The sequence below is a fragment of the Pan paniscus genome, chromosome 6, assembly GCF_029289425.2.
Source record: "Pan paniscus chromosome 6, NHGRI_mPanPan1-v2.0_pri, whole genome shotgun sequence".
Classification (NCBI taxonomy): Eukaryota; Metazoa; Chordata; class Mammalia; order Primates; family Hominidae; genus Pan; species Pan paniscus.
The window spans coordinates 179,585,098-179,602,658 of record NC_073255.2 but is presented as its reverse complement, the minus strand read 5'-3'; the positions used below and the strand labels follow the sequence as shown (position 1 = coordinate 179,602,658).

At 48.2% G+C, this 17,561-nt stretch overlaps 1 protein-coding gene, 1 pseudogene and 1 gene segment (V, D, J or C); all 3 read right to left on the bottom strand.

Annotated features, from left to right (window-relative positions):
- LOC100991075 (T cell receptor beta constant 2-like) overlaps window positions 1-17,561 on the bottom strand; it is a 93,412-nt gene that overhangs the window by 48,462 nt on the left and 27,389 nt on the right.
- Window positions 33-3,748, bottom strand: LOC100993827 (putative trypsin-6). Its single transcript, XM_063606401.1, has 5 exons — window positions 3,554-3,748; window positions 2,365-2,524; window positions 1,053-1,306; window positions 522-658; window positions 33-221 (listed from the first exon to the last, which is right to left on the bottom strand). The coding sequence occupies exons 1-5, from the start codon at window positions 3,735-3,737 to the stop codon at window positions 69-71; spliced, it is 888 nt and encodes a 295-aa protein (XP_063462471.1). The 5' UTR covers window positions 3,738-3,748; the 3' UTR covers window positions 33-68.
- Window positions 10,600-14,174, bottom strand: LOC100994398 (trypsin-2-like; annotated as a pseudogene).

Genomic DNA, 17,561 nt, shown 5'->3' with positions numbered 1-17,561 from the left:
GGCACAGACACAGACAGTGAGAACAGGGTTATTTTATTGGTATAGAGACTGCAGAGTGACCAGGGGCTTTAGCTGTTGGCAGCTATGGTGTCCTTAATCCAGTCCACATAGTTGTAGACCTTGGTGTAGACTCCAGGCCTTCTCTTCTGGGCACAGCCATAGCCCCAGGAGACAATTCCTTGAAGCTGTCCATTGCAGACCACAGGGCCACCAGAGTCACCCTGGCATGAAGAAGGGACAAGTTTTATGGAGAGATGGAGGAGGAATATAGCTACAGTTACTCTGAACCTTAAAAGACCCCTTTCCAGCCAGCTCTGTGGCTCCATGTTCTTCTCACGGTGGCCCATTCTCTGCTCTTCCTAAGCAGACAGGATGCAGCCCAAGGGAGCCTTCCTCACTTCTCCATGTGGGCACTGCAAGGAGCCTCCTCAGACCCGCCACCTTGGGAGTTCAAATCTTTTTCCCTGGTGGGGCCTGGGTATCAGTGGGAACCTCATCATGGGAAGGGTTGGTCTAATCACCTGGCAGGAATCCTTGCCTCCCTCAAGGAAGCCCACACAGAACATGTTGCTGGTAATCTTTAAAGGGTAGGAGGCTTTACACTTAGCCTGGGTCAGCACAGGAGCGTCCAGGCACTGCAGCTCATCTGGGTAGTCGGCTGTGAGGATCAGGAAGAGAATAAAGAAAGTAGAAATGTGGGTCAGGCCAGAGAAGGAGACAGTAATCTAGGATGGAACATTGAAGAGGAACACTGCCCCTGGAGAGAACTCCAAAACAAGTCCTGGCAAGGGAATCTGGCTTTTAGTCCTAGAATGATCATTGTTGAACCCCTCCCAAGAAGTGATGGCACCAAGTTCTCCATTTGTCCTGTCTCTTGATTTTAGGAGCCAAGTCCTTGAGACTTTGCATCTCTCTGGTGCCCAGTGCAGAACCTGTGTGTAATGGGCACTAGAAATGTGTCCTGGAGGTGAGAGGATTTAAGTTAAGGAGCATGCTTCATTGTGGAAATTGTGAGGATGGAGGGAAGTAGAAGGACAAAGGGTGCCACTCACCCCCAGAGCTCAGGGTATTGCCCCAGCCGGAGATAAGGCACTCGGTGCCAGCAGCTGGAGGGGCAGTGGGCAGAGAGATGTTGGACACATGGGCATTGATGACGGCAGGTGTGGAGAGCTTGATCAGCATGATGTCATTGTTCAGAGTAATCCTGTTGTATTTGGGGTGGCGGATGATCTTGGCTGCATTGATGAACTGCTCATTCCCCTCCAGGACTTCGATGTTGTGCTCTCCCAGTCTCACCTGGATGTGGCTGATGGGCAAGGCAGGCATGGTGAAGCCCTTCTTTCACAGCTGGGGCACTCATCCCACCTTCCCGAGGGTCCTCAAGCTTCCTGCTCATGGGCAGCTCTGGAGGCATGGGGTTGGGTATGTGGTCATATCACATGGGCAGGATAGGGATGTGGGTCAGTGCAGGTGTGAGACCCAGGACCTATCTGCTTCAGAGGTTGGTGGTAATGGGGTGGGGAACAGTCAAAGGGATCCCACTGGAGGCTGCTCCTCAACCCACCTTCCCAGCCTCTTTCACACAATCTTTACAGTCACTAGTCCTGTGGGCACAAGGAGCTCCTTGAAGTCTTCCCAGCATTCTTCACCCCAGGCCTTTGCTAACTGTGCACAGTGCCTGCTCCTCCCTGCATTCTTGGCCTGGTGAGCACCACCCTTCTGTGTAATCTAATCCAAGGGTAGCCATAGCATTAGCATCTCCTGGGAACTTGTTAGAAATGTAAATTCTTGGTCTTTACCCCCACCTACTGATCAGAACCTTGGGGATGGGACCCAGTGATTTGTCCTTAACAAGCCTGCAGTTTTTTCTGGTGGTGCATACTCAGATTTGAGAGTTCTTCGTGTAGGCAGTGGTTGTCAGCTCTGTCAATACACTCTACAGTTACCAAGGTAGAATGTGAAATACTCATTGATATTCACACCCTCTTCCTGAAAATTCCTGATAATTGCCCTGGGATAGGACACAGGCATCAGTATTTTAAAAAACTCTTTCCTAGGTGGCTTTAATGTGTAGCTAACTAGCTAAAGGTACTTTCCTGCTTTTCTAACTAGCTCTCACCACCCCAAGATCATCCCTGCCTGCTTTTATGACCACAACCCTTGCTGTTTCATGGATTTGCCTGGGTGTGAGAGCTTCCTGTCTTGTGTTCACTCTCTGCTCTGGAGAGTCAGCTGCTGAAAACAAGTTTTTTCTCCACCACCTCTCCCATCCATCTTACCCAACCTCAGTACTTCCCTGGGCTGAAGCCAAGCTCTCCCAGGCAGCCTGGCTGGGAGCTTTGCAGTCAGTGGCACCACACTTACGGCTTGTAGCAGTGACCTGCTGACACCACCCACTGTTCGCTGATGAGGGAGCCACCGCAGAAGTGGGAGCCAGAATTCAAGGACACCTGGTAGGGGACAGAATTCTCCTCACAGGTGTAGCCCCCAACAATCTTGTCATCATCATCAAAGGGGACAGCAACTGGAGTGGAGATGGGAAGGGAGAAGGCAAGTCAGTAGCATGCTAGGGGTGGCACTCCCAGCCTGCGTTTGTTTCCTGCTAATTAGAAATCCTTAACAAGCACAGTGAGGCTAGGCAAGGGAGGGAGCTCTGCCACCCCTGTGAGCATCACTGGATGTGAGTCCCACGTCTTTGTGTCTCCAGGGCACGTAGCTAGGTACCCCACGGGGTTTCAGATCTCTCCTGGGGTCACCACGCTGAGGTCATAAGGAATGTCCTCAAAATGCTTCCTGTAGGATAGGAGTTGGGATGTGGTTTTCTCACCTACTGAATGCTTCTCTTCTTTATTCATCACCTGTGTACTTCTTCTGCCTATTTGAGCCCTGGATTATCAGGATACTTTGGCCAAGCTAGGAAAACCCCCTAGTTGCATAGACCTCGTCATGACCAGCTTCCCCCATAGCTCAGATTTGTGTAGTCAGGGCAGAGTTGAGGGAAGCCCCCAGGCTCACTTCAGCAGAGAATGGTAGACATTGTTATTAGCCAGTAGGACAGCAATTCTTAATCTTGGCTGCATGCCTGGAAATGTTACAAATCACCTGAGAAGCTTAAAAGTCCAGTACACAGGCTGCACCCCAGAAAAATGAAGTTAGAATTTCTAGAGCTGAGTCTCTCGCATGAGTAATTTTTCAACCTCCCCAGGTGCATCCAAGGTTCAGAGCAGCTATAGTGGTGCTATTCTGGTGCTGTTGGAGCCAAGCCTGAAGCCTGCTGCTTTATTTTGTGGACCTGCCCCACCTGGTCTCCATTTCCAGCTTCTCCAGCCACAGCTCAAATATGGGTGAATGACAGTGGTGGGAATGAAATCAGGGAGAAGGTAAAAGAGGTGAGGCTTAAAGAGAGCCCAAGGAGGATGGGAAGGAGATATGCCAGATGGAGGAAATAGAATATCAGAGAACAGTCAAAAGAGGAGAGGTGGCAAGAACGGCAGGGCATATGTCTGCCAGTAACGGGGGGTGGTTGGGGCCTGAGGCAGGGCATGAAACTCACCAGCAGCTCCCACAAAGGCAAGGATCAGGAGTGGATTCATGGTGGTAGAGTGCGCCTGTCTGGTGGTGGAAGGCCCGTCTTTATAGCTCTGGAGGATCCAGAGAGGAGGCGTCTGTGAGGTGAGGGTCACCATTCCTCCCAGCACAAACACACCTGCAGCTTTCTGCTTCCCATGTTCTTGCATCAGCTCGGCTATGTTTGGCCACTCTCTGGGTTTGTGATTCACAGATGATAAGGAAACTTGCCTTCTGAGAGCAGAGAGGCAGAGCAGCTCTTTCCTGCAAGGATGCTAGGATGGGGAAGACAGGGGAAGCCAAGCCCCGGATCACACAGCTGGGCTTTCTTAGGCCCAGGAGATGAGGGTTAGAAGGAGGGAGAATGGCCTGGCTGTTTAGGAATCTGTTTAACTATTGGGATTGTATTTAATATACTTAAGGAAGGGCAAGTATTGGTAACAAGCTTGGCTTTTCAGTGTTCTGCAGCCCCCATGAGAGGCGCAAAGTCTTATCTAAGGCTCATTCCTGTGAATATGAAGATGCTTCTCTCCAGTCACTCAGCGGGAAGGTCAAATCCAAGTCTTAGGGGAACAAGAATTCCAACACTAAGGGGTAAGGAGAAGAGAGACTCAGCATTCCATAGGATTCAGGGCTTCCAGATGGCTCTCCTTCCTACCAAGGCTTAAGGATGGGGATGTGTTTCAAAGAAGGAGGGGGCACAGGTTAGGTAGGAGCTTACTCAGTGCATCTGGAGGATGGAAAACCAATGGCCCACTCCTTCTCTTCTTCAATGTGAAGACATTTGTCTCTCTCATATGCAACCTGTCATAGGTTCTTTTCATGCAGCCTCAGGGTTGTCCTTGAAACCTGCACTCAGAGTGATGCAAACTGACCCTCCTGCTTGGGGCTGACAGCCTGAACCAGAATGACATGGCCCCAAACAGATGTCAGAGTTTGGACCATGGTAAATCTGGGTTACGATTTGATCTGAGAATCAGCAGTAGGTAGAGATTTGAGCACATGGTAAATGGGTCACATATTGGGTTGAATAACGAAGATGTGGAGGGGTGGGTCTAGAATTTTCTATTTTTGATGCAGTGAGATTATGCTTGGCTCAGTACAAAGTGAATCTTCCCAGAGAATATCCTGATTTGGGCCCTACCAAGGCTACTAAGACACAGTTGTGTAATTGACTGAGGCACAACCTGGCCAGAGCAGTGTGGAGATGGAGATGCTGTCTGCGCTCAAGTCTAATGATGTAAGAAAAGGAGGAGCTTCCTTATGAGGGTGCTTTCCCTTCTCAGGAACTCTGGGCTCAGGTTGGTGATGGGCAGGAGTAAGCAGAGTTCAAATTTGAATTATTTGAAAGGTACAAGAAGCAGGGATGTTCTGGAGACTGAACAAAATGTGAAAAAGTTCAGAAATTTGGTGTTGAAATTGGACATGGCCAGGGGGCTAGAGGGAGGAAGCAAATGGAAACCAGAGGGAATTGGAGAAAATGCCAAAGTGGGGCCCGTGGAGTTGAGAGGACACACAGAGTACCTTCGGGTTCAGCTCCTGGCGTGGTGGCCGAGCCAGCTTCCCCACAGCGAGGAGGCCCACTGCTAGGAGACCCCCTCTCCACCCCGTACCCCCTCTAATCACTGATGGGCTTATACCTAACACTGCTATATTTAGATGGTTCATGGTGCCTGACAGCTTTACAGGAGTTTTCATGTAAGCAGCAGTGGTACATTGCTTTTCATTTATGCTGAGTTTCACACTTTAACTTCCCACAGATATTCTAATTGTGATTTGTGCAGAGCAAAATTGTTTCCATTTATAGAGCAAGAGAGTGAGATTCAGAAGGATTCTGTCTTGCCCAAGAATACAGATCTTGGCAGAGCTGACCATAAGGCCAATGGAAGCCATGGAGAGCATGTGAAGTGTGGGAATTGCTGCAGGTGGCATCTAAAAGGAGACTTATTGAGGATCAAGGCAGAGGTCCCCAGAGGACAAACTGTACATTTGATTCCATCCTGGTGCTTTTCTTCCTGGCAGAAATAGATGACTGAATTCATCTTTCTCCTGGCACCTTGTCTCAGAGCCTTACCTTGCCACATTTCCAGACCGTCTGGGCCACGATAGCTATGTAGATGACACACCTCTCTGCTCACAGATAACTGGCCAAGCCTGAGGTAGCCAGGTTTTGGAGTTTTGATAATATGGGTTTTTCCTGTGTTGTCCCTAAATATGTTGTTTTGTTTTGTCCCCTTGGCATGGTTTCTTCACAGAACTCCTGCTTAAAGCATAAGGAGAGACTCTTGCTCTAGCAACTGTAGACACCAGTGTGCACTAAACAAGGAGGGGAACCTTGGTGGAAGATGGAAAATTTTTTTGGAAAAGGGGATTTTTGGATTAGTGGTTGTGGCTCTGACTCTGTCTGAAAGGGAACACCCAAGAATATAAGGATTTTCTGTATCTAGAGCTTGAAGACTAGCCTTCTCCAGTATTTTGTGCTCTTCCTTCAACAATCACAGTATAGTCTGAGGTCAGCTTTCTTCAAAAGGGAATGACCTTACAGGCAGAGAAGATAGCTATAGGTGGAGACTGTTACCGCATACTGTAGACTCAGATGTGTAGGATAGGTTCAGATCCAGCTGCCCAAGCTCAATTTGGAGGACATGTCATTCTTGATACTGTTCATTCTGAACTATAGATTTCTTTGTCTACTTCTCTAGACATCTTTCTGGCTTCCATTTAGTGCTTAGCACACTAATCCACTGTGTTTCATTTATGATAACAGTGAATTATTTCTGTGTGCTTACTATATAGCATGTAACTTACTATACATCATGTAACTCATATAAGTTAAGAAGGTTTTTTTCATTTTGTCATCACAACCACCTATGGGCTTGCCCATTTTACAGATGATCAAATGAGCTTTCTGGAGGTGAAGTGACTCTTCCATGTTCCAGAGCAGCAGCTCCCAGCCAGAGCCAGCCCTGCCTGCACTCAAGACCTTGGCAAAGCAACCAGAGCCAGAAAGAACCATGAGAGAAGCTTTCCATGACTTTCAGACACTTTGTCCTCCTTTTTTACCCTTCTCCTCTCCTGCTTTTTTCCCCATCTCCAAGTATATTTTGGGATGTGGATGCCATTCGCCATACAAAAACACTTGGGATTCATTCCTGATACCCCAATTCATCCCAATTTCCCCCCTTTAAAGTCAGATCTCACCTACCTGTTTGGTCAGAGAGATTGTGTTTTAAAATCCCCAAGGAAGGAGGCAGGGACTGAGCCCTCAGATGATTATTGGTGAAGTGGGTTTATGCTTAATTTCAGCTTAAGAGAATGTTGCTGTGTCTCTGCCTAGGACAGGCAGCCCACTGTGGCCCTGGGTGATGAAGGAAGCCCACAGAGGCCCAGGGTTTCTCACCTGTGGCTGCCAGTGTCTGCAGAGCCAGAATTGAGCTAATCCTGTGAAAGGATGAGCGCTGATGGGCAGTTGTATGGTAGGTTGCTATGGGGCTTCTAGATCTCTCAAATTCCACATGACAAGATCAGTGCGTGGGTGAGGGGCCCCTTCACAGCAGACTCTGGTGGCTACAAACTGGTTCACGTGTGGAAGATCATACCACTTTACCTTTGGTTTTTCTTTGAAAAACAAACAATGAAAGACAGATGAGAACAAGAATTCTACCAGTGGGCAGGCAAGAATTCTCTCTGGGAAAAGGGATGTTTGTGGCTCTTCCCCACATTGGGCTTGAAAGAGCTTGGCTGCAGTGTGGTTATTATTAAAATGTCCACAGAATAGAACATGCTCGTGAGGCTGCAGTGGAAAGGGAATCCTTGTACACTGTTGGCCAGAGTGTAAAGCAGTTCATGGAAAAATTAATGCAGAAAACCGTTTGGAGATTTCTGAAACAATTTAAAAGAGAACTACCTTTCCACCCAGCACTTACTTTATTGGGCATTTACCTAAAGGAAAGTAATTGTTCTGCCAAAAAGACTCATTCTCTTGCGTGTCCGTCACAGCACTATTCACAGTAGCAAAGCCATGGAATCAACCTAGGTGGCCATCAGCGGTAGACTGGATAAAGGAAATGTGGTACATATACACCATGGAATACTATGCAGCCATGAAAAGAATGAAATCATGTCCTTTGCAGCAACATGGATGGAGCTGGAGACCATAATCCTAAGCAAATTTACATGGGAACAGAAAACCAAATATCACGTTCTCATGTATAAGTGGGAGCTGAGCATTGGGTAAAAATGGATGTAAAGATGGGAAGAGTAGACACTGCAACTACTAGAGGGAAGAGAGAAGGAGTGTGGAAAGGGCTGAAAAAATACCTATTGGGTACTATGCTCAGTTCCTGAGTGAGGAGATCATTTGTGCCCCAAACCTCAGCATCACACAGTATACCCATGTAACAAACCTGCACATGTACCCCATGAATCTAAAATAAAATTTGAAATTATTTTTTAAAAAAATGGGGCCTGGGCCAGAAGCTGTGGCTCACACCTGTAATCCTAGCACTTTGGATCACTTGAGGTCAGGAGTTCAAAACCACACTGGCCAACATCGTAAATCCCTGTCTCTAATAAAAATACAAAAAAGAAAAAATTAGCTTGGCATGGTGGCATGCACCTGTAATCCCGTGTACTTGGGAGACTGAATCACTTGAACCCGGGAGGCGGAGGCTGTAGTGAGCAGAGATCATGCCACGGCACTCCAGCCTGGCTGTTGTTCAGCCAGAAGGAGATGTTTTGTGTGAAGGCTGAGGTGGGGGCTCTTCGGAGCCTCTGTGAGAAGGAGGCCCTAAGCCGTGGTGGTGGACAGAGTTATAGCTTTCTGCCTCTTTGCCCTTTGGTCTGGACCCACAGGTGAACAGTACCAGCCTTGATCCTGAGCACACGCTCTGCAGACTTTCACATCTCACGGTCCATGTGAGCACATGGAATGGGAAAGCTGTGTGGCCTGAGAAAAGGCAACCCCGTGTCCTGTTTCTCACACAGTATTTTGTCTTAGATTTTTGAATAAGCATTTTTCTGCTTGTTTTGTGTTTTTTTGTGGTGGTGGTGGTGGTTTATTTTACACTGACCACTTGCAAGATATACCATGGTTATCTGTGATTTTCATGCACTGTTTCTGCTGGCAACCCTTCTCACAGGGCTGACTCAGTTTTCTGTGTAAAGACTCTATGTGGCCCAGGTAGGAGGTGGAAGCAGCCATCTGGAAGGCCATTGGGATCCTTATGTCTGTCTCTTGGCTTGAGGTAACCAGCTGGGCTTTGATAGGAATGATCTGAATGGAGACAGAAAACAGGGGAAACTAAGACTCCTTGCCCAGCCCTGTTTATATGAAGCATTTTGTTCTTCCCTTGACTCTTGAGTGATGATGATATTCAGACAAGGCACTGACATTATAGTAAGAAAGGGAAAAAAATGTATCTGTCTTGTCTATCTATCTACTGGATATATGTCTCCAAAAGCAGACAAACCCAAGGCTGTAAGGTGAACTACAGTCTGCGTTTGGACTCCATAAAAACAAAATCCATGTTGAACAAAGTGATGTTTGTATGTATTGACGTTCTGGGTGACTTGTGTATATCTCCATTGTGTGCAAGCCCTGAGCCCTGTTTTCCTCTGAAGATAGGGAGTGGTAGCCATCTCCTCACATGAACTACATATCTGGAGCCCAGATGGCCCTCCCAAGGTAATTGATCTTACACATTTACTGTTTACCAAACAAGTGTCTGATGCATACTTGGGTTTATTCCACAGCATGTGGACTGCGGTCCCTTGTGTTTGCCAGGAATGCTGTGCTCCATGTAGAGCATTTCCTCTACTCATCACTGCAATTTGCACACTGCTCCATGGACACTTGGAGGCCTGTGATCTGTTCCCTGTAACTGGAAATGTGTTCTGAACTTGTCTGTCTTCCTTGGCTGCTCCTGGCCCTTGTTACCAGCTCCCAAGGGTGTCCACAACCACTTGGGACAGAAGGTGAAGGTGGAATTTCAAAGAGAAGCTTGCTTGGATCTTCGGTGACAAGCTTGGATAAGCTACAGCCCCAACATGGTCCCTCTCAGAATTGCCTGGAAGAGGCTTTGGCAGGTGCCAGAGGTGCCAGGGGGCCTGCTTCCCTCTGCTGCATCCAGTGGGTGCAAGCCAGCCAACATGTGGCCAGAGTGGCTGCTCAGATGTCTTTCCCTCCACTTTTTTTAAAGGAGTCCCACATAAGTCACTTGAAGTATCTCAAAGGCAAGCAAGTTATATGAAAATGAAACCTACCTCAGTTAATTGATCAAATGGGTGAATCTTGACCCTCTCTAGTTTCTTTCCCTGGTCAGAGTGGGGAGCTGGTGTTAACTGTGGGATTCCTATGGCATCCTACCCCAAAGGCAAAGAAGATGAAAATGCAGCTTGCAGACCTGGCTTGATTCCCAAGTCACAGTCTGGCTCCCGCTATGGTAGGTGGAACATCTCTCTAGCCTGCTCACAGAGATGGAACTAGGGAACTGAGGGAAGAGGTAGGAGGCCAGGGAGCTTTGCTTGAGTCTAATTTTCCAGGTGAATGAGGAGGGAGGGCTTGGTCAAGGGTTTGGTGCTGACATATTTCTGTGAGAGGCATGTCATCACCAACAGCATTTGTCTTTTTTGATGTATTTTAGCAAGAAGATTCAGCTGGTCGGAGTTTTTGGGCTGCCTCGAAGATGCTGACAACATTTTCTGTGTTGTGATTGTTCTGAAGGCAGAGTAGCTCTACCCACTGTGAGAAGCCCAAATAAAAATCAATACCCCCCCACCAAAGACCAACTTTCTGAAACACACATTTCTCTAGAAAACAGTGCCCCCCTTTCTCCCAAGCTTCTTATAATTTTTGGATTCCATCTATTTGTATGTGCTAATCTAGTGTACCATGCAACACATTTTGGGAGATGAGGGTTCAGCTTACCTTTAAGGGGGGGAGTCGTGGCTGACCTGAGATTGGAGGATGCTTTCCAGTGTGAAGCAGTGTGAGGGAGCAGGCACAGACACAGACAGTGAAAGCAGGGTCACTTTATTGGTATAGAGACTGCAGAGGGACCAGAGGCTTTAGCTGTTGGCAGCTATGGTGTCCTTAATCCAGTCCACATAGTTGTAGACCTTGGTGTAGACTCCAGGCCTGTTCTTCTGGGCACAGCCATAGCCCCAAGAGACAACTCCTTGGAGCTGTCCATTGCAGACCACAGGGCCACCAGAGTCACCCTGGGGAGAAGAAGGGACAAGCTGTATGAAGAGAGAGACAGAGGAAGAATATAGCTACATTTACTCTGAACCTTAAAAGACTCCTTTCCAGCCAGCTCTTTGGCTCCACGTCCTTCGCACAGTGGCCCATTCTCTGTTCTTCCTAAGCAGACAGGATGCAGCCCAAGGGAGCCTTCCTCACTTCTCCATGGGGGCAGTGCAGGGAGCCTCCTCAGCCCCACCACCTTGGGAGTTCAAATCTTTTTCTCAGGTGGGGCCTGGGTATCAGTGGGAACCTCAGCATGGGAAGGGGTAAAATCACCTGGCAGGAATCCTTGCCTCCCTCAAGGAAACCCACACAGAACATGGTGTTGGTAATCTCTCCAGGGTAGGAGGCTTCACAATCAGCCTGGGTCAGCACATGAGTGTCCAGGCACTGCAGCTCATCTGGATAGTTGGCTGTGAGGATCAGCAAGAGAACAAAGAAAGTAGAAGTGTAGATCAGGCCAGAGAAGGAGACAATAATCTAGGATGGAACATTGAAGAGGAACACTGCCCCTGGAGAGGACTCCAAAACATAAGTCCTGGCAAGGGACTCTGGCTTTTAGTTCCCAAAATGATCATTTTTGAACCCACTCCAAGACGTGATCAAAGCAAGTTCTCCATTTGTCCTGTCTTTTGATTTTAGGAGCCAAGTCCTTGAGACTTTGCATCTCTCTGATGTCCATCCACTGTAGAGCCTGTGTGTAATGGGCACTAGAAATGTGTCTTAAGCCTGGAGGTGAGAGGATTCAAGTTAAGGGGCATGGTTTGTTCTGGAAATTGTGAGGATGGAGGGAAGGAGAAGAACAAAGGGTCCCACTCACCACCAGAGCTCAGAGTGTTGCCCTAGCCAGAGATGAGGCACTCGGTGCCAGCAGCTGGAGGGGCGGTGGGTAGAGAGATGGTGGACACGTGGGCATTGATGACAGCAGGCATGGAGAGCTTGATCAGCAGGATGTCATTGTCCAGAGTCCAGCTGTTGTATTTGGGGTGGCGGATGATCTTGGCTGCATTGATGAACTGCTCATTCCCCTCCAGAACTTCGATGTTGTGTTCTCCCAGTCTCACCTGGATGCGGCTGATGGGGAGGGCAGGCATGGTGAAGACCTTCTCCCACAGCTGGGACACCCATCTTACCTTTCCCAGGGTCCTCAAGCTCCCTGCTCATGGGCAGCTCTGGAGGCATCAGGTGGGGTGTGTGGCCATATCACATGGGTAGGAGAGGGATGGGGGTCAGTGCAGTTGTGAGACCCAGGACCTTTCTGTTTCAGAGGGTGGTGGTAATCGGGTTGGGAAGAGTCAAAAGGATTCCACCGGAGGATGCTCCTTAACCCTCCTTCCCAGCCTCTTTCCCACAATCTCCACAGTCACTAGCACTGTGGGCACAATGAGCTCCTTGAAGTTTTCTCAGCATTCTTCACCCCAGGCCTTTGCTAACTGCGCACAGTACCTGTTCCTCCCTCCTTTCTTGGCCTGGTTAGCACCACCCTTCTGTGTAATCTAACCCAAGGGTAGCCATAGCATTAGCATCTCCTGGGAACTTGTTAGAAATGTAAATTCTTGGTCCTTACCCCCACCTACTGCTCAGAACCTTGGGGATGGGTCCCAGTGATTTGTGCTTTAACAACCCTGCAGGTGGTTCTGAGGCAAACTCAGGTTTGAGAGTTCTTGGTGTAGGCAGCGGTTCTCAGCTCTGTCTATACAATCTACAGTTACCAGAGGTAGAATGTTTAATACTCACTGATATTCACACCCTCTTCCTGAAAATTCCTGATAATTGTCCTGGGATAGGACACAGGCATCAGTACTTTTAAAAACTCTTTCTTAAGTGACTTTGATGTGTAGCTAACCAACAAAGGGTACTTGCCTGCTGTTCTTACTAGCTCTGCCAAACACCAAGATCATCCCTGCCTGCTTTTATGACCACAACGCTTGCTGTTTCATGGATTTGCCTGGGTGTGAGAGCTTCCTGTCTTGTGTTCGCTCTCTGCTCTGGAAAGTCCGCTGCTGCCAACAAGTTTTCTTCTCCACCACCTCTCCCATCCATCTTACCCAAACTCAGTACTTCCCTGGGCTGAAGCCAAGCTCTCCCAGGCAGCCTGGCTGGGAGCTTTGCAGTCAGGGGCCCCACACTTACTACTTGTAGCAGTGAGCTGCTGACACCACCCACTGTTCGCTGAGGAGGGAGCCACTGCAGAAGTGGTACCCAGAATTCAGGGACACCTGGTAGGGGACAGAATTCTCCTCACAGGTATACCACTGAATGATGTTGTCATCGTCGTCAAAAGGGGAAGCAACTGGAGTGGAGATGGGAAAGGAGAAGGCAAGTCAGTAGCATGTTAGGGGTAGCGCTCCCAGCCTTCGGTTGCTTCCTGCTAATTAGAAATCCTTAACAAGCACAGTGAGGCTAGGCAAGGGAGGGAGCGCTGCCACCCCTGGTAAGCATCACTGCATGTGGCTCCCAAGTCTCTGTGTCTGCAGGGCATGTAGCTAGGTACCCTGCAGGGGCTCAGTTCTCCCCTGGGGTCACCAGGCTGAGGATTCAAGGAACGTCCTCACAATGCTTCCAGTGGGATAGGAATTGGGATGTGGTTGTCTCTCCCACTGAGTGCTTCTCTCTTTTATTCATCACCTGTGTACTTCCCCTGGCGATTTGAGCCCTGGATTGTCAGTATACTTTGGCCAAGCTAGGAAAACCCCCTGGCTGTGTAGACCTGGCCATGACCAGCTTCCCCCATAGCTCAGATTTGTGTAGTCAGGGCAGAGTTGAGGGCAGCCCCCAGGCTCACTTTGGCAGAACAAAGGTAGACGTTGTTATTGGCCAATAGAACAGCAATTCTTAACGTAGGCTGCATGCATGGAAATGTTAAAAATCACCTGGGAATGTTAAAAGCCCAGTACACAGGTTGCACCCCAGAGAATGAAGTTAGAACTTCTAAAGCTGAGTCTCTGACATGAGTAATTTTTCAACCTCCCCAGGTGCATTTGAGGTTAAGAGCAGATATAATGGTGCTATACTGGTGCTATGGAGCAAAGCCTGAAGGCTGCTGCTTCATTTTGTGGACCCGCCCCACCTGGTCTCCCTTCCCAGCTTCTCCAGCCACAGCTCAGATATGGATGAATGACAGTGGTGGGAGTGAAATCATGGAGAAGCCGAAACAGGTGAGGCTTAAAGAGAGCCGAAGGAGGATGGGAAGGAGAGATGCCAGATTGAGGAAATAGAATATCAGAACACAGTCAAAATGGGAAAGGTGGCAAGAATGGCAGGGCAAGTGTCTGCCAGGAAAGGGGGTGGTTGGGGCCAGAGGCATGGCATGAAACTCGCCAGCAGCTCCCACAAAGGCAAGGATCAGGAGTGGATTCATGGTGGTAGAGTGTGCCTGACTGGTGGTGGAGGACCTGTCTTTATACCTCCTGAGGATCTGGAGAGGAGGTGTCTGTGAGGTGAGGGTCACCACTCCTCCCAGCACAAACAGATCTGCAGCTTTCCCCTTCCCAGGGTCTTGCATCAGCTTGGCTATGTTTGGCCACTTTCTGGGTTTGTGACTCATAGGTGATAAGGAAATTTGCCTTCTGAAAGCAGAGAGAGAGAGCAACCCTTTCCTGCAAGGATGCTGGGATGGGGAAGACAGGGGAAGCCAAGCCCCGGATCACACAGCTGGGCTTTCGTAGGCTGAGGAGATGAGGGTTAGAAGGAGGGAGAATGGCCTGGCTGTTTAGGAATCTGTTTAACTATTTGGGATGTATTTAATGTACTTAAGGAAGGGCAAGTATTGGTAACAAGCTTGGCTTTTCAGTGTCCTGGAGCTCCCAGGAGAGGAGCAAAGTCTGATCTAAGGCTCATTCCTGTGAATATGAAGATGCTTCTCTCCAGTCAGTGTCGGGGAAGGTCAAATCCAAGACTTTGGGGAATGAGAATTCCAACACTAAGGGGTAAGGAGAAGGGAGACTCAGCATTCCATAGGATTCAGGGCTTCCAGATGGCTCTCCTTCCTACCAAGGCTTAAGGATGGGATGTGTTTCAAAGAAGGAGGGGGCACAGTTTAGGTAGGAGCTTAGTGCATCTGGAGGATGGAAAACCAATGGCGCACTCCTCCCCTTCTTCAATGTGAAGACATTTGTCTCTCTCATATGCATCCTGTCATAGGTTATTTTTATGCAGCCTCATGGTTGCCCTGGCAACCTGCTCTCAGGGTGAGGCAAACTGACACACCTGCTTGGGGCTGACAGCCTGGACCAGGATGACATGGCCCCAATCAGATGTCAGAGTTTGGACCATGGTAAATCTGGGTTACGATTTGATCTGAGAATCAGCAGTAGGTAGAGATTTGAGCACATGGTAAATGGGTGACATATTGGGTTCAATAACGAAGATGTGGAGGGGTGGGTCTAGAAGTTTCTATTTTAGATGCCAGGAGATTATGCTTGGCTCAGTACAAAGTGAAACTTCCCAGAGAATATCCTGATTTGGGCCCTACCAAGGCTACTAAGACACAGTTGTGTAATTGACTGAGGCACAACCTGGCCAGAGCAGTGTGGAGATGGAAATGCTGTCTGTGCTCAAGTCTAATGATGTAAGAAAAGGAGGAGCTTCTTTATGAGGGTGCTTTCCCTTCTCAGGAACTCTGAGCTCAGGTTGGTCATGGGCAGGAGTGAGCAGAGTTCAAGTTTTAATTCTTTGAAAGGTAAAAGAAGCAGGGATGTTCTGGAGATAGTGAACAAAATGAGAAAAGCTCAGAAACTTGGTGTTGAAATTGTACACAGCCAGGGGGCTAGAGGGAGGAAGCAAATGGAAACCAGAGGGAATTGGAGAAAATGCCAAAGTGGGGCCCTTGGAGTTGAGAGGACACACAGAGTACCTTCGGGTTCAGCTCCTAGTATGGCCACCCAGCCAGCTTCCCCAGAGCCCGGAGACCCACTGCTCGGAGACCCCCTCTCCACCCCATACCCCCTCTAATCACTGATGGGCTTATACCTAACACTGCTGTACTTAGATGGTGCATGGTGCCTGACAACTTTACAAGAGTTTTCATAAGCAACAGTGGTACATTGCTTTTCATTGATGCTGAGTTTCACGGTTTAACTTCCCACAAACATGCTAATTGTGATTTGTGTAGAGCCAAATTGTTTCCATTTATAGAGGAAGAGACTGAGATTCAGAAGGATTCTGTCTTGCCCAAGAATACGGATCTTGGTAGAGCTGACCATAAGGCCAACGGAAGCCATGGAGAGCATCGTGAAGTGTGGGAATTGCTGCACGTGGCATCTAAAAGGAGATTTATTGAGGATCAAGGCAGAGGTCCCCAGAGGACAAACTGTACATCTGATTCCTTCCTGGTGCTTTTCTTCCTGGCAGAAATGGATGATTGAATTCATCTTTCTCCTCGCACCTTGTCTCAGAGCCTTATCTTGCCACAGTTCCAGACCCATCCAGGCCATGACTGCCATGTAGATGAGAAACCTCTCTGCTCATGAATAACTGGCCAAGCCTGAGGTAGCCAGGTTTTGGAGCTTTGATAATATGGGTTTTTCCTGTGTTGTCCCTAAACATGTTGTTTGATTTTGTCCCCTTGTCATGGGGTCTTCACAGAACTCCTGCATTAGAGGATCAGGAGAGACTCTTGCTCTAGCCACTGTAGACACTAGTGTGCACTCAACAGGGATGTGAACCTTGGTAGGAGATGGAAAACGTTTTTGGGAAAGGGGGTTTCTGGATTAGTGCTTGTGGCTCTGATTCTCTGTCTGAAAGGGAACACCCAAGAATATGAGGATTTTCTGTATCTAGAGCTTGAAGACTAGCCTTCTCCAGTATTTTGTGCTCTTCTTTAAATGATCACAGTATAGTCTGAGGTCAGCTTTCTTCAAAAAGGAATGACCTTACAGGCAGAGAAGATAGCTATAGGTGGAGACTATTACCTCATATCATAGACTCAGATGTGTAGGATAGGTTCAGATCTACCTGCCCAAGCTCAATTTGGAGGACATGTCATTCTTGGTACTGTTGGTTCTGAACTATAGATTTCTTTGTCTACTTCTCTAAGACATTTTTTCTGGCTTGTATTTAGTGCTTAGCACACCAAGCCACTGTCCTTCTATTATGATAACAGTGAATCATTTCTGTGTGCTTCGTATATAGCACATAACTTACTATACAGCATGTAACTCATGTAAGTCAAGAATGTTTTTTTTTTTCATTTTATCATCACAACCACCTATGGGATTGCCCATTTTACAGATGATCAAATGAACTTTCTGGAGGTGAAGTGACTCTTCCATGTCCCAGAGCAGCAGCTCCCAGCCAGAGCTGGCCCTGCCTGCACTCAAGACCTTGGCAAAGCAACCAGAGCCAGAAAGACCCATGAGAGAAGCTTTCAAATACTTTCAGCCACTTTTTCCTCCTTGTTTTCTCTTCTCCTCTCCTGCATTTTTCTCCATCTCCAGGTACAGTTCGGGATGTGGATGCCTGTCCCCACACAAAAACACTTGTGATTCATTCCTGATACCTCAATTCAACCCGATTTTCCCCCCTTTAAAGTCAGATCTCACCTACCTGTTTGGTCGGAGAAATGTGTGTTTTAAAATCCCCGAGGAAGGAGGCAGGGACTGAGCCCTCAGATGATTATTGGTGAAGTGGATTTATGCTTAATTTCAGTTTAAGAGAATGTTGCTGTGTCTCTGCCTAGGGCAGGCAGCCCATTGTGGCCCTGGGTGACGAGGAAAGCCCACAGATACACAGGGTTTGTCACCTGTGG

Coding starts and splice junctions, on each gene's coding strand:
- LOC100993827 (XM_063606401.1), bottom strand. CDS start 3,737: ATGCAAGAACATGGGAAGCAGAAAGCTGCAGGTGTGTTTGTGCTGGGA. Junction 2,525..3,553: donor TGCCTTTGTGGGAGCTGCTG/GTGAGTTTCATG, acceptor TCTCCACTCCAG/TTGCTGTCCCCTTTGATGAT. Junction 659..1,052: donor CAATACCCTGAGCTCTGGGG/GTGAGTGGCACC, acceptor TGATCCTCACAG/CCGACTACCCAGATGAGCTG.